Source organism: Sphaeramia orbicularis, chromosome 16, assembly GCF_902148855.1.
Source record: "Sphaeramia orbicularis chromosome 16, fSphaOr1.1, whole genome shotgun sequence".
Lineage (NCBI taxonomy): Eukaryota > Metazoa > Chordata > Actinopteri > Kurtiformes > Apogonidae > Sphaeramia > Sphaeramia orbicularis.
Genome location: NC_043972.1, coordinates 25,833,945 through 25,860,493, shown reverse-complemented (window position 1 = coordinate 25,860,493; position 26,549 = coordinate 25,833,945). Strand labels below are relative to the sequence as shown.

General features: G+C 35.7%; 1 protein-coding gene and 1 long non-coding RNA gene across 3 annotated transcripts in view; one reads left to right on the top strand and one right to left on the bottom strand.

Annotated features, from left to right (window-relative positions):
* Window positions 1–26,549, top strand: part of adcy2a (adenylate cyclase 2a) — a 109,933-nt gene that overhangs the window by 11,061 nt on the left and 72,323 nt on the right. For both annotated transcript variants that reach the window (XM_030157780.1, XM_030157782.1), the window contains exon 3: window positions 21,700–21,861. In XM_030157780.1, coding sequence (XP_030013640.1) covers window positions 21,700–21,861 — 162 coding nt within the window. The remainder of the gene's footprint in view (window positions 1–21,699; window positions 21,862–26,549) is intronic.
* LOC115435402 (uncharacterized) lies at window positions 5,784–18,092 on the bottom strand. Its single transcript, XR_003937691.1, has 3 exons — window positions 18,082–18,092; window positions 14,921–14,930; window positions 5,784–5,916 (listed from the first exon to the last, which is right to left on the bottom strand). It is a non-coding gene; the product is annotated as an uncharacterized LOC115435402 (long non-coding RNA).

The window sequence follows — 26,549 nt, the reverse complement described above, 5'->3', positions numbered from 1 at the left end:
CTGCTATAGAATGCCTTATTATGAAATTGTAATATCCATATATCTCCACTTTAAAGCATATTTACTTTTGTATAAGTTTGCCTGTTGAGACTGTTAGACTCATCTTGAACTGACAGAGTTCTGCTCTGCTCCTAAAGCCTATATTATTCAAGTTTTGCTAGTTATTTTTGTACTTGGGCTTATTTCCACACTGCTTCTGTTTTAATTCAGGGTCGTCCATTTATTTTCCAAGATAGTCACTGTAAAATGAAAATATTTTCACAAAGACAAATATATATACAGTATATATATCAGACTTTGAAAAAACACACTTTCCCTCTGCAGCTGTCTGCTCTCAGTCCCAATAAAAAAAACAGTAAACATATACGTTATATGGACAAAAGTACTGGGACACATTCAGATGTAGGGGCCTGGACTAAAAAATAATAGTTGCAAATGTCATAATATCTTTGAATATTTTTGTACTTTTTTGTTTTTTGTCTTTTGGGTCAATTTTGTTTACAAAATGCTTACAAAATGAGTTTGTTTTCACTTAATTTTACTCATAACACTGGTCTACAAGGAAAATGCTTCCAGAATAAAAGTAATGAAATTTTACCACATGAGAGTCACTGATAAAGACAAATCAAGTAAAAAATGCTGGTTGGCTGAACTTTCCAAGATACAGCCTTGGGTCAAAATGTGAAATTCAAGAATTAACGAGAGAATGGGTTTGACTTAAAAGGAATATTTGTCTCAGAGCTACAAGATCTACTTCAAAACACTGTCTGCACATTAGAATACATTCACTTTACATGTTCTATTTAGTGGAAGATTTATAAAACTGTTATATAAATGTACATAAACCAATATATGTGTAATAACACTTAATTATATACCTTGAAAACATCAGCAAGCTGGCACTTTTGTCATTTATTTTCCAATTAATCTTATTAAAATACCTAACATTTAGCACATTTAATCTCTGAAGCAAATCATTTCTAAAAAATTGTAGACCAGTGTAATTTGATTTTTTTTTTATATCATTGTAAGTGTTTTAAACCTTTTACCTCTTAGATTTGTCACACTTTTATCACAAATAATCATTTTTAACTACAACTATCAATCATTTCCTCAAGTCTCATGCCCTGTCCACATTATGCAAAATAGATATTTTTTCCTCTACATTTGGGTCTATCATCTACATGCAAACATCTTTTTAGGTAGCATTTTAGGTTTAGAATGGAAGATTTTTAAGAACTCCAAGTCCAGTATATCCACAATAACAATGTTTTGTTCAAGCGCTTGTGCCAGTTTGAAGTCATTTTTATGTAAAATGGTCATGTGGGCAGTACTGTTAAAAAATTTATTTTCATTCATTTATTTTTTTTTAATTAGAGGAAGAACATATCAGTTTATAAAAATATCCATGTCAGTGTGGATGAGGCATCACCTGGGATGAAAAATCAGTTGTTAAACTTGAAAGAAACATTGGTTTGGCATTTATTGTGGTAAATATCCACAACTGACATGAACAGTTTTGTCACGATACTATTTCAAATGAATGTCAGTGGTCATGTTTCCTGTTTTGGTCCATATAGTGTAGATGATCTGAGAAAAAAAAAGCCACTTCACTGTTGAACCATGTAGCAATAGACTCACATTTGTCTGAAGTAAGCTGATAATAGGCTGGCAATAAGCTTAAAGGCAATTACGGAGTTTTAACCTCCAAGCTAGGGGAAATCAAGCATTTACTGTTCATTAATACACAATTTGCATATTAAGCGAAGGAGTTTGTAGTTCACATATAAATATAAGACAGTGTTTGTGTAAATCCAACACAATTATACCCATAGTCTGCTATAAAAACCAGCCTAGAGTAAATTGTGAAGACATAGACCTCCTTGCTGTTAAACTTTTTCCACTTGTGATGTAGGAACCTGTGCATTCCCAGCATCCTCTTATCATCTTATTATATTTATACCAGAGTCTTTGAATTGGTGGTCACCATGGTGTTACTGAACAGTTGCTAAGTGGATGTCTTCTCCGTAAAAGACACAAAGGGAGAAGAAGTTGAAGTCAAGTTAATTAGATGCTTTCTGTGCTGCAGCACTGTGGTAGCTATGAGGAGTATGTTGCTCACTGCTTACCTTCCATGTATAGCTCTGAGCTCATTAAGGATGATTACTTCTGTCTCATGCTTTTAATACACTGTTGTTGTTGCCAATCAGTAGATTAACACTATGTTATTCATTGAATCAGAGGGATCAGGGAACGGTATCTTAAGAACTTGTAGATGTTGCTAAGATACAGTACAAGTAATGGCAGTAATGTGCTATTAATAACAATATAGATGTGGTTGTATTACCAAAGTAATGCAATTTTTCCAAGCAGAACGGCATATCTGATTTATGCAACATTTATATTAAGCCAGTATTATCATTACTCAAAGACGATGACGCAATGCAGAGAGGAAATGATGATTAGATAGATTCATTTATTTGGTCAGTGTGACTCATCAGTGACACGGTTTGACATCAGTTGACTCATCACAGTTTGTTTCATCAATGGATCAAATAATAAACCAGCTCGAAATACACTACATATTGTTACCTTTGTGTTCCATCCGTCTGTTATTGACAAATCATTGAAAGCATATTTTGGAGGAATCGATACAGATTGAAATGAAAAAAAAAAGAATCCAAGGTGGGAAGTTACAGCCACAAACTAACACAACCACAAATGCACACCTTCAGGTTTAAGAGACTTTCCAGATAAACACAAAGATGAAATGTGAGACAGATATGAATGGGAGAAAAGTGTAGAGGTACACTGTGACATGCTCAGTGTTTCATTCACTGAAATGCACAGTGAGCTTAAAGTGTTGCAAATTCAGACCTGGCAAGTCTGAATGTAGTGCTGAACTGTAACTGCTGACTGACTTCAAGCATTTATTTTAGATACTGGCAATAAATATTTTAAAGTATCAAGAATTATACCTTATTGGAGTAGACTAAAATTTGCTTAGAGGTCTTATTTCTGTCTTTGTGCATAAGAAATCAATATAAGTGAGTCCCCAAAGGAACTTTGTGTTGGTAAATGCAAGTTATGCAAATTTACAGGATTTCAGTTCTGTTCAACATGTTGATGGTCATATGAACTATGTTTTCAGCTCAAAAATGTCCAATTTCATCACAATTAATGCTATATTTTCATGTCACAAGTGGCCAAGTTATATTTGAGCTGAATTTACCTGAAAAACAAATATTCTATTCTTTTAGATTCCACAATTTTTCTTACAAGATTATATCCTACATACCACGTGTTTTATTTTTACAGGTTCAATATGGAGTATGGTGCTGATCCATCCTGCTTATGTTACACCAATACGTACATTAAGAATGTCACACGGCACTTTTTAAATCAACAGTTTCCTAATAATAGGCATTTTTATAAAGAAATAACAATTCTATATTGTTATTTACTCTTTAGTACGATGATAAACTATACAATAAATAATTCTGATCCTAGTTTTTGCACAGGGATCGTTTGTGGAAACGGTGACATGGCTGCCGAGCATCAGTCTGATGGGATCTGTAACAACCATGTCACATCCGTCCACTGCCACATTTTGTGTTTTTGTGTCAGCTGTTAATGTTTTAGATCCACAATACTAACATCTATGAATAAGAGGATAATTATCAATAGTAAGTATATAAGTTTATTACTAATAAAGTACTGGTACTGACCAGATCATCATGGGTAATGTCACATCCGTCCACCAGCAAAAGTTTACACATACACGTGCTATTCAAAATCCAGTATTTCTGAAAATATAGCTTCCACTGTCAAATAATATCAGTAGTCTGTGCACAAATGTATTAGCATTATTTCAACACAGTTCTATGCATTTCTTACAACTTTTTTTTTGACAAAAATGGCCACTCATTTGACCCCCTAAGTAAATTTTAGCCAGAGTATATTTTACATTATGAACTTTGTTACAAAGGAGTTCTGTCCGGAATACTAGAGGGCCTTGTATTAGAATCCTGGAAAACAGTGGAGTTGTGGAAAATTTTTTATTAATTCTTATGTTAAATGCTAGAAAAGAAGTGTGTTTTCCAGATATTCACTCACTCCAGGGTGAAACTGCCTTTAGCTGTCGACTTCCAGGCAGCACAGCCTGGGAGGCTGCACAAGCATTACCCTCAGCCAACCAGATGGCGAGCTAGAGCACGGCCAATCAGCTCACCAGGCTCACCAGAGCACAATCATCGTTGCTACATTGTGAACATTTAGGTTCACTCATAAATCGTATATAGGTATCTTGGTGTGAAAAAGATTGTGATTTCATACATTCATACATTTCATGCATTTACATTTATGCATTTGGCAGACACTTTTTTCCAAAGCGACTTACAGGGGAAAAACCAAAAAAATGAGAGAAAAATACAAGAATAGATTAAAAACATAAAACAGTTGTACAATAAAAACCCTCTCGTACAGAAGAATAAAAATCAAAATAATAGACTAAAATACAAGAATAAATTAAAATAGACAAAAGCAGCTGTACACTTAAAAACAGTGAAATAAAATACCAAGTAAAAACAACAGATTCAGTGATTTCAATGAAAAGATTTAAAGTTTGAACTAAGTATTGAGAAATTCTACCTTTTAGTTTTCAGTTTAAGAAAGCTAGTGATGTACAAATACAAGATAGCACAAATCAGTGAATGCTCTGAAAAACTATACAGAAATAACACACATGTAGCAGTTTGCAAAAGAAACTATATTATATTGAAACATTGCTTGCAAGGTCTAAGAAATAATAAAGTGCAATACTGAAAACATTAAAAATGTTATAGATTTTATGGATATATTTTTCCTTTTTTGCATGACACCCCTGTTTACTTTGTCCTGTTCTTACTTTCTGTCTTTCTTTCTTGAATTAATTGCATAATATAATGAATGAACTAGATTTTATTTTGAAAATCCTCCATGTACTGGACATAACCATTCTATTACCGGGTTACTTATTTTTTAATGATTGCCAGCTCTGGTGAGCCTGGTGAGCTGATTGGCCGGGCTCTAGCTCGTAATCTGGTTGGCTGAGGGCAATGCTTGTGCAGCCTCCCAGGCGTCGCTGCCTGGAAGTCGACGGCTGAAGGCAGTTTGGCCCTGGTGCTATTCACTCAGTCAGTGTATCTACCAAGAGTGATAAAGACTGATGTATTCATTGAGTGAAAATATGCTCTTTGCCCTTCGCACACAAACAAGGTAATAACACATTCCACTGTCATGACTCCATGCACACAATATACATGTGGGTTTCTTTTCTATAACTATGTATGTTTTTATTTATGTGAGAAAAGTTTCAAGGTTAGCTGTCAATGTAGCCCGTCGATTTTTAGGATTTCTTTAAGCTGTTAAACACAGACAATTTATCAGTGTTAAGTCTCACATGATTAACCACTGTAAATTGCAATAAACTTTCAAATCTTTAAAAAAAAAAAAAAATCTCTTTGCATACATAGCCGGTTGTCATTATACACATTTTTTAAATAATGGTCATAATATACTACCTGGCTGAAAAATAGTCCCTATGTGGATTTAACTAAGAATATGTACTAAGTAAATATGTTTCTACAGTAACAAGTTCTTTAAACCTAACTGAGGCAGTTAGTAGCTTCTTATTTATTCAATAACCATCAGTTGGATAGAGCATAAAGCTTAGACTGTGGAGCAGTGGAATAAGGTGATGTGGTCTGATGAGTCTAGATTTACTGTGTTCCAGAGTGATGGAAAGAGGCAGATGAAGTGCTTACCCATCATGCCTAGTGCCTACAGTACAAGCCTGTGGAGGCAGTGTTATGATCTGAGGTTGCTTCAGTTGCTCAGGTGTAGGTTCAGCAATATTAGGTGTCCAAAAAAAGAAAGCTTTGCCTTCTATAATCAAAGCTACACAGGTAAAAATACTGAGCATTTTTTCCAGAGTCAAAAGTATTTTCCTCAAAACAAGTAAATTTGGCTCTATATTGAGTTTGGAGAGCTCTACCCAAAGAGTAACTTTTACTCTTTTCAGAGAGGGACTAAATGTTATCTGAGTAGAGTAAAATTTTCTTCAATCTGAGTACATTTTACTCATTAAAATTTAAAGTCTAAATATTAAAACATGGGACTTTTTTAAATCCAGAGTTTGTATATAGAATATGTACAAAGTAAGTTTTTAACCCTTTATAGTTCACTCTTAGAAATACTCTGAAATTCAACATTCCAACTTTAGTGTGTTATTGGAGGTCATAACAAGATTTTATTACTTTTGTAAAAATTTTCTACATTTTTTATTGTCATGTAGAAAAGTAAGGTCAATGAAGTTACCATATTTGGTTCCTTGTCTGTAAGTGGCTGTTACAACCCGAAGGTGAAACATATTTACAAAGGACACCGGAGTCAAAGAGTATAATTCAAAAGAACATATTTTATTGTATTTAATTTATTTTATTGTTTCGTTCTTCGTTGATTCACTTCTTTTGTTGAAAACAAGCTGCTTTTAATTGAGCAGAATCCAAACCCCTTTAGAACCTCGTGCCCAGAGTAACAAAAGAAAAGACCAGAGTGGACCGGCAAAGTAAACATAAGGACGGTGCGCTGGACAGGCCAACCCTATACAGGGCCATAGAAGCTGCCAGCGCACTGCTACCCTATCAAAAAACAAACCACAAAATAAGTCCTATTGGAAGAAAAGTGAAAACAGGATGTCCAGATCCACCTGGCCAAACAAAAAGGAAACGCTAACAAAAAGCCACGCTGGGATGCAGAAACTTGCGTGGAGTGGATGCGCGCCTCGACATGTGCACTCTGGACGCTGGCATCGCTGGAGGAGGAGGAGAAAGATAGAGAGCCGCCCCACGAGTGCTCAACCATATAGCACCAGTGACAAAGGACAAAAAGTAGTTAACCCAGAGAAACGCAATCAACAAGGTAAAATCTCTCCAAAATTGTCACTCAAAAATAGGCCAAAGTCAAAAAAAGAAAAAGACTAGAAAAAAATAGTGCACAGCAACTAACAGTGGCAAAAAAAAAAAAAAAAACCCTAAAAAAAACATGTAAGTTGAAAGGGACACGAATTTTTGAACATTAGACTAACATAAGTGCTGATCCAGACCCCTGTCCACATCCACATGATCCCTTTGAACATCATTCCTTACATTAGTACCATTACGGGGGCGGCTGTGGCTCAGGTGGTAGAGCGGGTCGTCCAATAATCGAAGGGTTGGCGGTTCGAATCCTGCTCTGTCCCAGTCACTCCATTGTGTCCTTGGACCTGCCTCCAGTGCCACCCACACTGGTGTATGAATGTTTGGTGGTGGAGGGGCAAATTGGCAGCCACGCTTCTGTCAGTCTGCCCCAGGGCAGCTGTGTCTAGAAAAGCGCTTTATGAATCCAATCCATTATTATTATTTCATGGTACCTAACAAAGCAGGTACACTCACTGTTCATGCAGAGGTGGACCTTGCGGACCCTGTAGACCACATTGGACCTGAGATTGTTGACTCACTGTCTTGTAATGTATGTGGAAATGACCAAAAATAGTCACTTGCCCAGTAAAGGGTTATTAACCCTTTCACGCATAGTGGTCACTCCAGTGGACAGTTCTTCTCCAGCTGTTTTCTTGTATATTCATGGGTTTTGTTGTTTTAGTTGCATATCAGCCAACACAGTGGACACTTATGTACCATCCCATACACTGACATTCATACCATTACTGTCTTTTTGCATATTATCTGCATGAAGTTAGTAATAACTAGTATTAGAGTATGTTAAAATGTGACAAAACATCAGATTAGCCGCATGAAAAATGTTTGTATTTCATAGTTTTCATACGGTATCTCATTTGCTGATGAGTTTTAAATACATGTTGTTGTTTTTTTTGCTTCAAAAATTAAATGCATGGTGTCCAGCTGAGTGGACATTTTTGTAACTTCATGAAAAATAAGTTCATAAAAAAAAATTCAGTTGCTTTGTTTTTTTTATGCCTAAAGAGGAATTTTAAAAACTCAGGAAAAAAAAAATCTCAACTAAGGTTCTCATAATTCATGCATGAAAGGGTTAATATACAAGACATGTGATGTTGATGATATGTCTGTTGTGATCATATGAATCTAGATCCAGCGTAGTAGTAAGTAGTATCCTCTTTATCTGCATATTGAATGACAAGTGGTTTGTCTTCATGCTGTAAGGGTCCAGTGTATCATGTTACAGCTGTCAGTATCTGCTATATTGTATTATTATACACAGAGAAATAGTGAGACAGTAGGAGAGTAAAACCACACTGCATAGTATCAAGTGTAGTGCAGTACACTGTAGGGTAAATGGAAAAGGGCAGAGGAGTTAAATATTCCCTGCGTAAACCTTTTCTCCTAAAGGTACTTGGTATACATTGCACTTTACTTTTCCAAAAACCTGGAATCAACTGGATGCTTATCCTGTCCTCACAAAGCCCCCTCATTTTGCTGATGATGGGGTGCAGGGCTTATCTGTGTGGTCCAGCCTCTACCCCTCACTGTGAGATGTCTGGACCCTGCCTTATGTCGTCTCCTTTCTCCCTCCTGATTCCTCCCTGTCACACTCACTCACACACTCACAAACACACACCTTGCACACAGCCTTTTGTGAGCATGCCACCAGCGTCATTAGGCTGTAGAATAGGAATGGAGGGAATGACGCGTTGGAGTAAAGAAAAAACCCTGCCAGCTCGGATCACAAGAGAAAAGGATGCAAGGTGAAAGTGTGATAGAAACATAGAAAAGAAATAGAAAATAGACATGTGATACAAATGGGAGACATATAAAGAGAACTGCAGGGTAGCATGTAAAGACTAGGAGTAATTAAGCGATTTCTTTGCTCCTGACTAAATTCATTAGACACCACACAACAAATTCACTAGCATTATTTTTCTTGCTTACGTCAGTTAATTTTGTTTCTTCAAGGGTCTAGCGCACAGGTGTCAAACATGCGGCCCGGGGGCCAAAAGTGGCCCGCCAAAGGTTCCAGTCCGGCCCACGGGATGAATTTGCAAAAATTCCACTTCAGATATTAACAGTCAAGGCTGTCGAACTCGTTTTAATTCAGGTTCCACATGCAGGACAATGTGATCTCAACTAACATAATAATAGCAGACTAACCTATAAATAATGGCTCCAAATTTTCTTTGTTTATTGTGAAAAACATAATATTACATTACATCTATAAATAATGACAAGTCCATATTTTTCTTTGTTTTAGTGTAAAAACTTACATTAAATTATGAAAATATTAACATTTACAAACTATCCTTTAACAATAAAATCTGAAAAACCTGAAATTGTGGAAGTAAAATTTTAACATTATACTTCCTGTTATTAAATATTTTGTGCCTTTTGTAGATCCGATCCGTAATATGTAAGTATAAATGGTAAGTTGAGGTGTAATATTGTTAAAATTGCACTTATTTTTCTCAAGAAATCTCAGTTTTTTCAGGTTATTACCTCCGCCAAGGAGGTTATGTTTTTGCCAGGGTTTGTTTGTCTGTTTGTTTGTTTGTTTGTCTGTCCGTTAGTGTGCAACATAACTCAAAAAGTTATGGACAGATTTGGATGAAATTTTCAGGGTTTGTTGGAAATGGGATAAGGAAGAAATGATTAAATTTTGGTGGTGATCGGGGGTGGGGGGGCCCACGGGGGGGGGGGCCACTGATCAGCCTTGGCGGAGGTCTGCGCTCTCCGAGTGCTTCTAGTTCACATTATTTTTGTTTGGATAGTTTGTAAATGTACATATTTTCATAATTTAATTTTGATTGCACTAAAACAAAGAGAAAACTTTGGAGTCATCATTATTTACAAGTTATTATGCTGTTGTTTTACTGGCCACTCGAGATCAATTTGGACTTAATGTGGTCCCTGAACCAAAATGAGTTTGACACCCCTGGTCTAGTGTGTACGATTTGTGAGGTTTCAGGTGGATCTAATCGCAGAAATGTAATTTAATGTACCTAACTTTGTTTTCATTAGTGTATAATTACACAAATTGACAATCGTTCCATGTTCATTACCTTAAAATGAATCGTTTATATAAAGCGACTCTACTGTGTTATGACCCAATGTTTCCACAGAAGTTCTCTAACTTCCACTGTTCTTTTTTCCATTTTTTGACAAGCATTACATTAAAACATCACATAGTGTTAACTTCCACTTAACCACAGATCCCAGAACTGACAAAACAAGGCCAGAACAGGGACTGCTCTGTTTTAAGCGATCATCGTAGATCAGGGTCTGCTGAAGGCAGGGTGCTAATTTGGTTCTTCCTCACTAGAGATCACTAAATATTACATTCTGAACCTTTAAAGTTGCAGTGCTTGATAGTTTTTACTGTGGCTGTGCAGTAAAAATCCGCAGTTACCTTTTATCATATTGTAATTCCATCCGTTCCTTCAGACTATAGAAAATGTAGCCGTTGACAGCCTGATTTTGTCCAATCACAGGTGTATTCAGACAGGTAGGGGAGGTCAGATATGTGACTGACATCTATTCACCAATCTCAGATTAGACCTAGACGTAGACTGCATGTGTCAACATGGAAGTTTGGAAAAATTGATTTAGTTTCCCCTAACAGTATGAAACCAGTCAGGATGTCATGTATTTATACTTAGTTGTTTTATCTGAATCAAGAGGCGAAAGCTGCCGAAAGAAAGTGTACATTTTCAGATTCTGATGCTTTTTCTCTCTTGTAACGTCTCTGAAAAATATGGATGACCCCTAACAGAATGAAAACATAAGTATTTTCTTATGATTGAAAGTTTAACCAATTTTTGCTTGAAGTATTTTTTAAAAATATGAAAATAAGAAAAAAAAAAAAAAAAAAGAAATAACTGGAGGAAAAAAGAGGCAGGAGCTTTACAAAAAATCTCTCTATGAATATGTCAAGCTGTTACTGGGAGAGAAAACCTGCACACATGGGTTTTGCTGCATCTTTTTGTCCATATCATAGATCAGGGGTGGATCTACAGGGGGCACATCCCCTCCACTGAGCCTTAACCACCCAGGTGGTAATCTAACTGCTGTGTTCTTAAAACTCTACATAGAGTACAGCACAAAAGCCTGAGGCCACCTTTAGTTTTGTTGTATTTGCAGGGTTGAAATGATCGTGCATATATTTTCTTGTTCTATTTCCTGCAGATACAACAAGAAAATACAGGAAATATGTGCACAGCCCTAAAAGACTCAGAAAAAACAGTTTAAAGACACTATTAAGTGTGACCCCATGGTAAGAAGCAGCACAAACTTGGAAATATCTGACATGTTGAATGAAATTGAGTATAAAAAAAATCTGAAAATGAAAGCATCACATCTGAATGAAAGGGTTAAAACCATAGATTAAATACAACTTGTTTGAAGCTGTTTTTTTTTTCCCTGAAAGTTTTGTTTTTACTGCTGTACATACTCCCCATATATCCAGATTGTATTTTAATACACAGACTGATAAATACTGTATATATGTGTGGTCATTTTTAACATTACTAAACCGATAAGCTTAATGTTAGCCTAGAACTTTTGCACAGTCCTGTCTAAAAACAAGCCGCCACTATGTCCACAAGCTTCTCAAAGTATTAAAACTGACAATCAGTTGATGAAAAGTGATTTAAAATTAGTTTATTCTTGTGGTCCATTACATCTTCGAGGTAAGTACTGCAATTCTTACAGAGCAAAAATGATAGTTGTATTTGAATATTTCATTTTGATATTAATACATTTATTTATTAAGAATTGCACAGTTTTGTTGGACCCTGGTCTTAGTAGTGTTTGATTCAGGGTACATATGAAAATAGAGTATTGTTGCACATCTTTTGTGGAATCCATTTAGATAAATATTCCATTATACCATCCCATGGCACCCTGTGAAATCCCTTTGTCACCCCATAGACCCACCACTGTCATAGATAAACAGTATAAAGCAATTTAATTAGATTTGTATAATTGAAAGTGCATAGTTATAAAATGAGTTTTTGGATTTTTTTAGAGGTAGCATGACTCTCAAAACACATGGTCACATATACTTCTGATCAAAATCCTAAGACCAGGTGAAAAATTGCAAGAATTTACATTTTGCACTGTTGGATCTTAACCCATAAAGACCCAAACATTCACTGGTGACTAAAAACATCTACTGATGTAAATGTTTAATATCTGTTAAATTCACTAATCTGATCAATACACATAAATAATTGGTGTAAAATGCAGTTTTTCGTCTTTTCATGGTCATCAGATGTGACCCATTTGGACGTTCAGAGGCTCTGTAGTGAACGTGGAAACACTGTCATCTTCTACAACATTGATTCACCAGTAAAACCCATGGAGCTGGATCAATGACAGTGGATGGAGATGCTTGATTTATGTTCAGTTAATGATAGATTTGACTGAAAAAGTCATTTTTCATCAGTTTTCTCTGTTAAATAATAATAAAATAATCCTCAACTTTAATTTGAACTTTAATGAGCATCTACATGATCATAGATTTAAATATTGGAAAATACCTGATTTACACTGAAAAAACACAAAATGAAGAAGATCATATTGCAATAAACGGTGATAAATCACTTAGAGAAAAATTCGTTTGGGGACTGATATTAAATTAGCGCTGGCTCTTTATGGGTTAAAATCTTAAGATCTAATAAATTTCTTACTCAGTATTTTTTTTGTGTTTCACTCCCATTTTTTCTTAATGGATTTTGAAATTCTACTTAGAAGCCTCTTAAGATTCAAAAGTGAAAAATGTAAATTCTTGCAATTTTTCAACTGGTCTTAAGATTTTGATCAGGAGTATAGAATAGATGTGTACCCACACCCCACATTTTACTGTAAATCTACCTTGTATAATAATCTTAGTCACAGGCTGTAGACTAAAAGCCTGATGTAATCGGACACTCCATCTCTATAATTTGTTTTACAAACCCCCACCGTGTCATCATCCTGGCTGACGCAGATTTGAGTGTTTCACAATGAACCACCAAAAAAAAAAAAAAAAAAAGCCTTGTCCACTTAGTTGAGAGATGGTCCTTTTGGTGTGATAGGATGGCTTTAACAGCACTGAAGGAAGCTCCTGACTGTTTTATTACTAGTAAGTACGTAGGAGAAGTCAGCAGGTGTCTTTCTACTCTCAGCCCTTCCATTATCCTCTGTGCAGTCTCATGATTCAGTTAGCAGCATTGAATTTCAGAACATTAATTTAGAAAAAAGGCATTCTGGCCTCTAAGCAGATTATGATGCTGTACTAGATGATATTTGGCAGCAATTAGCCACTCTCTTTTATATTGGGAAGTAAGTTAATGGTTCCTTATTTCTCTTCTGACAGAGCAAATAAATTACATCTCCCTTAATAATCCATAAGAGGAAAATCTAAATGCTCTGGGTCTTGTAGGTTCACAATGACTCAAATGTTTCAATTGGAGTACAATGAATTTACACCGCATCAAGCAGCTGCATTTGTATCCATACTGTATCAGCCATTCTCAACTAGTGGGCTTTAGGTCACCATCAAATCCATGTTTAATTGAAAAAAAAAATTGTATTGATGATGATGGGTATTTGACATGGGCTGAAAAAAGCACATAAATAGACAATATAAAATTATAATGTGTAATTTGTCACAAAGTATCATTGGGTAAAGACAATTTGCTTTCCTGATAGACTATGTAAGGATCCATTTTGCATAACACTTTTTGTGTGTAGATGAAACCAAAATACTCAAATAATCAAAGGTGCTTGTGTGATGTATTGGTTTCTGGTCATGCATCTGAATAATACTGATAGATTTGTCATGCAAATGTCAATGAAAGAAATCATTGAAATCAAACTGATAAGAGAGAGGATAATCTGAACAAATGAGTCTCATGAAATATATCTAATACAGTCTGAAGATGCCTTTGGGAACATGGATGGCGTTGGACTTATGAGCTTATCTGTAACCAACCACCAGAGGGAGATTGAGATATTTTGTCTTAACTTTTGCGTAGCTGTCACTGTGTCCATTTTAACCCCGCCCCCCAAAGGGGAGGCAAGGAGTATTGTTTTTGGGTTTGTTTGTTTGTTTGTTAACACTCTAGCAGCAAAACTATTGGTTGAATTCATACCAAATTTGGTGTATAAATTGCCAGTGACCCAGAATAGATCTCATTACATTTTGGGACAAGTAGGTCAAAGGTCAAATTGTTTTTAATGAATTTTTAAAATCTTGTTTTGTCCCCCATTCACTTATAATGGGCAAAATTTCAAATGTCTGTGGCAGCAAAACTGTTGGTTAAATTCATACCAAGTTGGGTTTATAGATTGCCAGTGACCCAGAATATATGTCATTACATTTTGGGAAAAGTAGATCAAAAAATTTGAATTTTTATGAATTTTTAAATTCTTTTTTCTTCTCCCATTTACTCATAATGGGCAGCATTTCAAATGTCTCTAAAAACATCAATTTTGTTTCAATTTACTTCAAACTTACCACGTATATAGAGGCAATTAACATTAGCACATGCATAGATGTTGTGAGTGAGCATATAACTCACTAGCCGTGAGCCTCGGAGTTCTTCTGTACACGACATGTATCAGTAAACAAAGGGTCTGGAATCCAACTTTTCTGTTTGTGTGGTCTTTACTTAAAACTTAGATTGATACAAACAAAGGATGAATTTCTAAATTAAATGACATGACGGTCAAAAGACTGTGATGCTCCAGGCTTTGGGCTTCCGGTTCCGCTGCTCTTTCTTTACGTTTTTATAATCTTAGCAGCCAGTAGGATTGTATCACACAATGATGTCAAGACTTATGCTGTTATTACTCAACGTTCATATAATATACATAAATTATTAATAATAAATCAAATCTAAATATAAATATGAGTTTAACTGAAGCACAAAAAAATGCCTCTAACAGACATGATGACATCAGCTGGATCGATGCCAAAAATGCTACAATACATGCAAGGGGCGGGGTTTGTTGTGCCTGGCATTACTAGTTATACATCAGTCATTTAACGTTTCCTTGGATGCAGTAACACAATAATCAAAACAAGTAAAAGTTCCACAGCAGATGGTGAGAAATAATGACTCTGCGGGTAGAGTATTTATTTCAGACATCAAAGCTGACAGCGGCAAAACACACATAGTCATTATGTTCGCATTTATTTTGGAAGTGGGTCTTAAGTTATAAAAGGTTAAAAATGATCCATGCATCCATTTTCTGATCTGCTTATTCCTTGTGCTGGTGTCTGGGGTGTCGGAACCAAGCTACCCGTGGAGGTTGAAACCCCCCTTTTATATATAAATATGTGTTTTTTACCTGAGATAATTGTCAGGGTTACTGCCTAAAAGCAAAGTATGTACCATTTACAGAGTATCTGTGCACATGGATAGAATGGAACTAAAAAAAACAAGCAACTATTGTTATACTCCACTCTGAGAGACAAAACTGGGCAAAGAACACACACACCCTTCAGCCTATTGCCTCTAATACACAGATGTCAAACATGTGGCCCGGGGGCCAAATCCGGCCCGCCAAAGGGTCCAGTCTGGCCCCTGGGATTAATTTGTAAAATGCAAAAATTACACTGGAGATATGAATCATTTTAGTTCAGGGACCACAAGCAGCCCAATTTAATCTACAGTGGGTCAGATCAGTAAAATGCTATCATAATAACCTATAAATACTCACAACTCCAAATTTTTCCCTTTGTAAATGTAAACATTTGCATGTCATTTTACTGTATTTACACTAAAACAAACTAACTTTTCACAAAAACACAAATAACCTCAACAAATATCAACATTTTGAAATGTTGATATTTGAAGTGTAATTTTAACAATATTCTGCCTGTTACTAGATGTTTTGTGTATTTGTACATCCACTGTGATCTGTACGTTGTAATTTACATGTGTAAATGATAAACTGAGACATAATATTGTTAAAATTGTACTTAGTTTCCTTAAGAAATTTCCGTTTGTTCATGTTTTTCACATTGTTTTAAAGCAGTGGTTCCCAACCTTTTTTAGCTCATGACCCCATTTTAACATCACAAATGTCTGGAGACCCCAGATATTCAAAATGGAGATTTTTTTTTTTTGCCGAAATTAATTTGTTTTTGATCATGTAATAGTTATAGTTATGCTATAGTATGTTGCAAATAAACATTAATTTTAGATGACATTTAAGCTATATAATGTATATTATTATGGACGGAGGTAGAAAAGCCAGGTGTACATTACTGCACAAAGTGAGAATTTGATTTTCATTGGTCAGGATATGTACAGTCAGTCCAGCTTGGATTTACAAGGCTGATAATTAATACTGAACAAACAATAACTCAAACTGTGAATTATGAAAGAGCTGCAGCATCTGAAATTGACCACAATGAACATTTGAAAGATAAACAGTACCACAGTGCTTCAGTTTCAGCTTCACAGTTTATGTCTTATGTGTTGGGATTGTCTCTCTAAACTCACCATATGTTTTATATTAGTACATTTTTAAATTTTTTATCAATTACTAGACATTTCGGGCCACCCCATTTGAATTCCAGGTGACCCCAAGGTTGAAAAACACTGTTTTAAAGGATAGTTGGTAGATATAAACATTTTCATTGCATAATTTTCCTTTTTTTGCTCTAAAACATTGAGGAAAGTTTGGAGTTGACATTATTTTTATATGTTATTATGTTATTTTTTTCCACTGGTCTGGCCCACTTCAGATCAAATTTGGCTTAATGTGGCCCCTGAACTAAAATGAGTTTGACACCCCTGCTCTAACAGACCTGTCAACCACACATACTGCAGAAATGAGGATACTTGTGCCTCAGCTATATATAAGAAAATTCTTTGTGTGTTTATAGAATATAAGCGCTGTGATAGAATCAGAAAATAGTGTTTGCTTTTGTAATTTTCTTTTTTCCACTCTGGTGCTCACTCTCCCCATTGAATCTTTTGGTTCGTTATTTACTGATGAGAAAGGAGTGGATAAGTTAAACACTTACATACATGGTTGATCATATTTATATACTGTAAGCAGCTGAGTGGGAGAAGTAGTTATTTCTACTTATCTAAGGACAAGCTTCAATGTGTTAAGAAAATAATTGTAAATTCCTTCATTGTCAGTTGCAGATAATGTGCTAAATGAGGTGTGAAGTGTTTGACTTTAGTGAAAATATGAAACATTCTGTGAGCATTTTATTGTAATTACTGAGAAGATCCTAAATCACCATACGCCAGCAGGAAACCCTGAAGAGTTTGCATGTTGGGAGATAAATTCATGCATTGCCTATTTCTAAAGTGGAGCAGCGGGAGGTTCCAAGCACAAACAAATGTTAGTACTTTGAATATACAGTACATTTTTAGTCATGTCTTTTAGATGAGGAATCATGCTTTGATATTTGCTGTAATTTACACTAATTAGGCAAGAAAGTAGCACCCCTAAACTGTTCATTAGTCACCCAAGCTTAACAGAGGAGGTACTGTTTTTCCTCATCTTCAGGCTCTCTCTTGCTTTCTGTTACTTCAGTTTCTTTTTTTCTTTCTTTCTTTCTTTTTTTTTCATCTAACTACACTTTATATACTAACCTCTGCTTTCCCACTGGCCCTGAAAATAACCCAGGAAAGGTTAAGTGGCACCTGGCTGCACACTGACAACACTGGTCCCTCTATCCATGCGAAGCAACAGATGAGCTCCTTCAACCCTGCAGTAGAGGGCATATCAAGATCTGTGTGTGTGTGTGTGTGTGTGTGTGTGTGTGTGTGTGTGTCTATTTGTGTATATGTGTGGAGGTAAAAAGGGAAGCACTCCACATGCTACATTAGAGGTGTCAGGGTTGAAGCACGAGAGCTTATTGTTCCCTTTCCTGCTTCCTGCAACCAGGGGAGCTTAAGTAACCTCACTTTAACCCTTTCTTGCATAGTGGTCACTACAGTGAACAGTTTTTCTCCAGCTGTTCTCTTGTATATTCGTGGATTTTATTGTTTTAGTTCCATATCAACCAACACAGTGGACGCTTATGCATCACCTCATTCACTGTAATTCATACTGTTACTGTAACTTTGCTGTTTTTGATAAACCTGATCTGCAGTAACATGTTTGAGTGTAAATGAATTGCTTGTTATTGTTAATAGACTATAATTAGCCATTTTTCTTAAACAAAAACGTTTTTTTTTTTTTTTGCATGTTATCTCCATAAAGTGAGTAATTACTATTACAGGGTGGGGAAGCAAAATTTACAATGGACATTTAGTTGTTTTTTTCTCAGCAGGCACTACATCAATTGTTTTGAAACCAAACATATATTGATGTCATAATCATACCTAACACTATTATCCATACCTTTTCAGAAACTTTTGCCCATATGAGTAATCAGGAAAGCAAACGTCAAAGAGTGTGTGATTTGCTGAATGCACTCGTCACACCAAAGGAGATTTCAAAAATAGTTGGAGTGTCCATAAAGACTGTTTATAATGGAAAGAAGAGAATGACTATGAGCAAAACTATTACGAGAAAGTCTGGAAGTGGAGGAAGCAACATAAAACGTACCAAAGCTTTTATTAAAGCTTTCAAATCCAAAATCCTAAAGGATCCAACCAAATCCATGAGAAAAATGGCAATTGAACTTGAGGTAGACAACAAGACCGTTAGAAATGCAGTAAAATATGATTTGAAGATTTAAATTCTCATGACTTTCAATAAACCAACTGGTCATACAATGTCTTTCAATCCCTGCCTCAGAATATTGTAAATTTTGCTTCCCCACCCTGTAGAGTATGTTAAAATGTGACAAAACATCAGATTAGCAGCATTAAAATTATTGATTTCCTACTTTTCACACAGTGTATCAGTAAATACAGGTTTCTTTGCTTCAAAAATTAAATGCATGATGTCCAACTGAGTGGATATTTTTGCAACTCCATGAAAATAGGTTCATAAAATTTTTTTCGATTGCATCGTTTTTTTTTATGCCTAAAGGGGAATAAAAACACTTAGGAAAAATATTTTGATTAGGGTCAAAAAACACTATTCAAAATCTCTCTGAAGGGACATTTTAGAGACAATTTGACCCACATTTTTATTTTTAAATTCATTTTAGCTTTAGTTGGACCATAAGGGATTATCCAAAACAAGGAGCTACTTTATATTGAAATAAATGTTGGAATGGCAATCAATTAAATTTCTCTCTCTGACAGGACATTACTGTGTTTTGACCCATTAAGGTTCTCATAACTCATGCATGAAAGGGTTAATGCCCTGTATTATAGATGCTATATAGTAGGCAAAAAATTTCGGTTTTGGTGCATTTTCGGTTTTTAAAGCCACGGTTCAGTTTTTTTCAGCTCAGTACAGGAAGAAAGAAAACCCCTCAAAATGTCTTTAATGCATTTATTATGAATTTTTGAACATTTCCCCCCCAATTTTTGGAAACAATAGAATTTAGAAAAAAAGGAGTAATATAACTCTGCTGCAATAAATCAAATAGAAAATAAAATAAATAAAATATTACTAAATGTATTTTAAACATTAGTATTGCACTTTTCCCTGAAAGGTAGTTTTGAACAAACAACAAAAATCAAATCACAGTTCTGTCACTTCACATTCTGCATAAAAATAACAAAAAACAATCCACATGAAGTGCTCGTATAAACTCGTATTCTCTTTTAATAAACTTAAGAGCAACACTGACAACAAAATTAACCAAATTATTTATTTTAGGACAGAAAACAAACTGTTTAGGCCACTTTGTGTATTTGTGTGTGTGTGTGTGTGTGTGTGTGTGTATGCAGGGTGTGATTTGTCAAAAACACAGAGGGGGGGATGTTTTCTTTTGGGGTTTTTGTCGGGGGGTGGGGGTGCCATCCATAACTGACACTGGCGTGAAACTTTACATACTTTCAACATCCAAATCCCAGGTTCTATTCCTGTATTATACAGCGAGTGTGACAGACAGACAGACAGACAGAGCTAGTGTAAGTGTTTGAGAACTACCGGACATAGGCTTCAAATAACATTCGTCTTATCCATGTCTCTTTCCCTGTTGTTGTCTCTCACCTGAACCTAGGGCTGCTCGATTATAGAAAAAAACAATAATCACGATTATTTTAGCAATAATTGAAATCACGATTATTAAAAACAATTATTTGTTTACCTTAAAATCCTTTATTTTTTTGCAAAACAATGTAAAATATACTATTTAAACATAAATAAAGCTTTTAAACACTAAAACAAAGTATGTTCACTTTTGTAGGAAACAAAAAAAATCTTTGAATGCAAATAAGTATGCTGTAAATTCAAGTCTGTTTCCTCTTGTAAACGAATAGTGCACTGGAATTAAACTGCTGTAGACTTCCCATAGAACTGGAGCAATAAAAAAAAAAAAAAAAAAACTCACGTAAAGTGCAAATTATAAATTCAAGTATGTTCAGTGTAGTAGCAGCTCCAGTAAAATGATGTCTTGAAGGCAAAACCTAGCGTTTGTCCAGTGTATTCACCATTTATCTGAAGCCCCAGTTGTCAGTGGTGTTAATGGAGCATATACCTTTAACCAGGTAATGGCCAATGGAGTCTGTTTTCTTCTGGTGTCTCTCCGATGTTGAGTAGGGAGTTGCAGTGTAAAGAGATTCAGAGATTGAAGATTGCATTGCGGACGAAGTTGTAGACGGAGTTGTTTTTTTTTTATGTTTTGGTTTTTCATCAGATTATCATAACGGTCGCAGTGGTTAAACTTTGGTTACAAAGGTTTGTTGTGTTACCGGTCGGTGCGGACACAACTACGAAACACTTTTTGCACGTGATGTGTTTTTGCTCTTGGTCTTCTTCGTCAAACCCAAAGTGATTCCATGCAGTTAAATTTGACTTGCCTTTTTTGTTTACCAAGCGCTTCTGCTGTGATTCTCCTGCCATTTTTCCAGACCGCTAAGTCCAACTGTCCTGGTGGGGTGGACCAGCCGGCTAGCTGGCAGCTGTAGCTTAGAGGGGGGCGGGGCCGAGCAGCTCATGGTAGTTTGCATGCGCGTGAATTAAAACAACTCAAAATTAATAATCGTTTTTTCTCGATTACATAATTTTTGTAATCGTTGAGTGTAATAATCGAAATCATAATTGAATTTGGATTAAATGCACAGCCTTACCTGAACCCGTAGTGATCCCAAACAGGACTGTAATGATGGAGGAGGGTCTTCAATCTCTTCCTTCTAGGTTGACATTATATTTATTGTTGTTGTTGTTTTTTTGTTTTTAACCTTATATCAGCTGCTATTTCATATTTCGGGTCAATGTGCGCTCCTTCAATATGTCCGTGTGGAACTTGCGCTGATTTAAAGTTACGCATTGACCGACGTCTTTCATTCTCTTTTCTTTTTCTCAGCATACTGTCCCGTTTTGGTACAGGTATGTACCGAACCGAATAGGTGTATACAGAAACAGTTCAGTTCGGTATGTGTACCGTTACAGGCCTAATATATGCATATAAGCGTGTATTTACATCCTCCTGCAAGCAGATTTAACTGAGCAGTTCTGGTGGTGTTCAGACTCAGTGGGTCATACTCTCTCAGAAATGTTGTTTGTATCTTATCTTGTTGAATCATCATTGTCACTTTCATTTCCATTCTCTCATTTTTTTTTCCCCCCGATCCTGCAGCGGTGTAATATTATCTCTCTTTCTCCACAGGTGTCATTCTTCCTCTTCATTGTGTTTGTGGTTTACACCATGCTACCATTTTCTATGCGGGACGCCATCATCGCCAGCGTCCTGACCTCAGCCTCCCACACCATTGTGTTGATTGTGTGCCTCTCCACCTCAGGCACCAGCATGGAACCGGTTGTTTGGCAGGTAAGAGCATCAATCCTGGATGCACTTGTGGGAAAAAAACAAGTAATATTTCCCAGAACAGACAATGAATAGCACAAAAAATCCATGCACGCCCCTTGTGGACTTGAACTTTCTAAAAAAAATAGCATTAATCAGGTCAAGCTGCACTTTGCAGAGGAAAACAAGTGTATTTAACACTGAGAAACACATGTAACCCAAGAGTAAAAAGCTTAATTAGCAATTCTTTTAAGATATTTAAAACTTGGTGTTAAGTACTTCTTAGCCGTTTCTTCCCTGTCCTAATAAGTTGGGTTTATAATTGTCTCACTTGCCTGTAGAGGTTCACTTACTTTCTTTGCCTGAGAAAAGTAAACATATATTTTAGCAGCTGCAGAAGAGGCTCCTTTAAACCTTACAAACACACATCCTGCTGCAAAGTTGCAGTATTTATTTAACCTGATAATCTCACATGTGAGTTCATTTTAATATAGATACACAATTTATTCATTCGTGCTTAATGAAATGAATGTCCTGTATTTTTGTTTTGTTTTTTATCCAGATATAATCTTAAGGGAATTGCTTTTTTGCAGACATTTAATGCTTTGCCCTCCTGCTAACAAAATGAGCTTTTTGGTAATTTTAACTATAGAGGCTTGTGGGTTTTGCAAACAAACAAATGTGACCTTTAAACTAAATGTAATTTAGCAGAGCAGGTGAGCAATAGAAATTCTAATGTATTTTTTTTAAAGGTCAGCCTTTTTCAGCAGTATTACTATTACTATGTCAGGCACAGAATGTTCATGCAAGTGGCAAATACTGAAAAAGGCAAATATCATGAAATGAGTTATCTTGGAAAGGCAGAGTGCAATTAATTTGAGCTTACTCAAACCTGATTTCACAAGTTATGATTGCTTATACCTGGGGCTACATATTAATATTTATATATTTTGTGGGGATAGCGCTAGACATATTTCTAATATTATTTTAATTCCTACTGTAAGTGTTTCAAATCGCATGAGTGCTGTTGAAAGGAGACAGATTGCTGCCCGACTGGCAGTCAAGATGGTATGCAGGCCTAGACGTGGCACTGCCAAATAAGTGGATGTCCACCACTGAATGCTGGACTTGGCTACTTTTTTGGTTTTTACTGATTTATATGTTGTAAACTGAGGCAATAAATGCAATCAGTGGACAGTTCCAGGTGATTTTGGGCCTCAAATAAGTGCTAAGAAATTAGAGCTTCAGAGTTTGGACTTTTATACACCAATTGTAAAAAGCATGTTGCATCTCTCTGTGGTTTGACAGTAATTGTACTGTACTTTACCCACCTTTGTACACCTATTTAAGGTACCATTTTGAAGAGAAAAAGATTGAAACTCCACAAAACTCTACATTTTTCCACAAGTCCAACATTTAGCACTTGAAGTGTTATGTTCTGTGTTCACATGGAAATGGGTCTTTCCATGAAACTGGGTTCATTTTTTGGTACCTAACACTTTGCCAGCTTTTTAGACCCAATAATACTGTGGTTCCTAACCTGTTATGACCCGTGACCCCATTTTACCATCACAAATATCTGGTGACCCCAGACATTCAAAACGGAGACATTTTTTTTGCTAAAATTAATTTGTTTTGGATCATTTAATAGTTTGCTAGACTATGTTGTAAATAAACGTTAATTTTAGCCAACATTTAGTCTATATAATGTATATTATTGTGGACGGAAGCGGAAAAGCCAGGTGTAGATTACTGCACAAAGTGAGAATTTGATTTTCCTTGGTCAGGATATGTACAGTCAGTCCAGCTTGGATTTACAAAGCTGACAATTAATAAAAAACAATAACTCAAACTATGAATTATGAAAGAGCTGCAGCATCTGAAACCGACCACAATGAACATTTGAAAGATAAACAGTACCACAGTGCTTCAGTTTCAGCTTCAGTTTGTCATGTCTTTTATGGATTGTGACTGTCTCTCTCAACTCACCATACATTTTTTATTAGTAAGTTTTTGTTTGTTTGTTTGTTTTTTTAATTTTTTGTCAATTACTAGAAATTTCAGGTGACCCCATTTGAATTCCAGGCGACCCAAAGTGGGGTCCTGACCCCAAGGTTGAAAAACACTGCAATAATAAAAGAGAAATGTGGACATACAGTATATCCCGCCAGGATGTACCTAATGATGACCTCAGATAAAGGCAAAAAAAAATTATGCTCTTCCTCTGAGCCATCCCGTAATTAATGAATTTTTAAGAAAATACTGGGGCCAAACATAGGACCACAATTGGGACAGGAAAAGTTACCTAGGTGTCAGTGCATTTGATCTGGAAAACATGGCTTGAGATGGTCTTATACAGTGCTATAAATAAGACACTGTGTTAAATTTGATGATCCTAGTGGTTTTTCTAATCCAGACATGCAGGTTTTTCATGAATCTCAGTCTCACTCCAGGTTTTGTGTGTAATCTGTCGTGTCCACTGGTGTTACATGCAGAACCTGCCCATTTAAACACAAATAAATCATGTGAGTGATTTTGCAAAAGTGGTTGTTTTTGTGAAACACTCTGCCTTGCATATTTACTTCGATTCCCAAAATGTACCTATGAGAGAGTAAAAAGATATTCGAAAAAATAGTAGCGTGTAATTTTCGTGTCCTTTTTAGCGTGTTACATGCAGATTTTTGTATGCACGCGTCAAAAATATTATATCTGAAAAATTGTTTCGCTTTTATCCCTGTGCTGCCCCCTGGTGGACACAGATAATTCAGTTTGGGTTCGTACTTTTTGTCTGTTCAGGGCTACTGTAGTTGCTAGACCACTACAGAGGTCTTCTCAGTTGGGTTACGGTTACAGACCAGCTACCTGTTTTTTGGCCCGACAAACACATCTGTCTGTAAGTATTGTGATATATTAAGATGTTTAAACACTGTATTTAGTCGGTTGAGGCTCTTTGTGTTGTTTAATACTTTGTTTTCGTGCATTAACGGAAGACGCTAATAGCGTTAGCATACCTATGGGATTTTCCATGTATTTTAGCATCGTGCTAATCGCTATTATTAACTGCCGTTTTTTTTTTTTTTGTATTTTGGAACTGTAGCTTATTATAGATGAATGTTGTGTATGAATTACATATACAAAGCACTGATAGATTGTGTTTTAATGTTCTACACATGTTTTTTGCTCATAAAAATGAAAGTATACATGCATACATTTTGTTTTTGTATGTACTGTTTTACAGTCATCAAGTAAATATCCAAAACAGCAAATAGCTTCCTGGGTGTTTTCTCTGAAGAACTGTTAGCTATCTGTACAGCTAGTTCACAAACACTAGTGAAGACAGAATAATCCCAGTAAATATTTATTTTTTAAATAGACTCAAAGTGCCTTCAAACTTACTTCATAACATTAGTCTACATGTGGTTTTAATTTTTAGCCCCTCTGTTCTGCTTTTAGGGACCAGTTTCATAGACGCACCCAAATCCATTCAGTCTGTCATGGAAATAAAGTGCTTTGCTTTTATTTCTGGGAGGTGCTACAACCACCAAATTCATACTCATTTAACTCCTGAAAATAAGAAAGAAAAAGAGCCACAATTACAGTTTAAAAACAGTCTTGCAGCAGCTTTTTCCTCTCTGTCCAAATCAAATGACTAAATATAGAGATAAGATGATATGATGCTGTTTGTTGATGCTGTGATAAAGTGAAGCCAAAGCCGACACTGTTGTTTCTATTACAAGCCATGGAGCAGAGCTGTAGAGTTGTGTTTGATTGAATTTTGAGCTTGAACAGTGATCGGTGATGATGACAGTGATGATTATGATGATGAAATCAGGTTGTAAGTAGAGTAGTGAGTATGGTCTGTCTATGTGCCTATTTGTTTTGTAGGATTTCTATCACACTGTAGCCCTATAGAAAACAGAGCTACGCTGATCAAACTCAGCAGTAATGTTGACCATAACTCTCCCTGGTCACCCCTCAATTTGAGGTTCAAAAGGTTAAAGTTCACGGTCACAGGATCAATTAGATTATACTGTTATGAGTTCACTATGCAGACATACTTGGCCCTTGTATTGATTCAAATGCACACTGTTATTTATATTGTGTTGTGTGTTTTTGTTTGTTTGTTTGGGTATAAATATATATTGTATTGTGAAAATACATTTCCAGCCACTAACAAAATCTCATATAAAGGGAGTTAGATATTTTCATCAGATACAGTATAAGGTCTGGGTCAGCACCTTTACTGAGAGCAGTCTAGTTAAAGCTGTCAGTCATATACAGCCCTATGCAAAAGTCTATAATTTTATTGGTTTAGTAAAATAATAATGACCACATTTCTGTGTTAAGATACAATATTGATATATGGGAAGAATGCACAGAATTTAAAACAGAAGTTTCAGGGGAAAAAAGCAGCTTCTATAAACCACAGTGATAGTACTTAGTGTGATGTCCATTTGCACTTAACATGTCTTTAACCCATTTGTTCAGACAATGCAAGATATATCGCATTCACCCTAACCCTAACTCTAACCCAGGTGTCATTCAACTCATGTCAGATGTTTCTAACAGATTGTGCTGCTTCTTGTCATGGGCAGATGGGTCACACTAAATAGAGAATTTAACCCTTTAGAATCTGATTAGTTTAGTTTTTTGTTCTCGTTTAAGGCTGTGTGCATAGTATTTTCTTGTATGTGAAGAAAAGAAAATGAAAA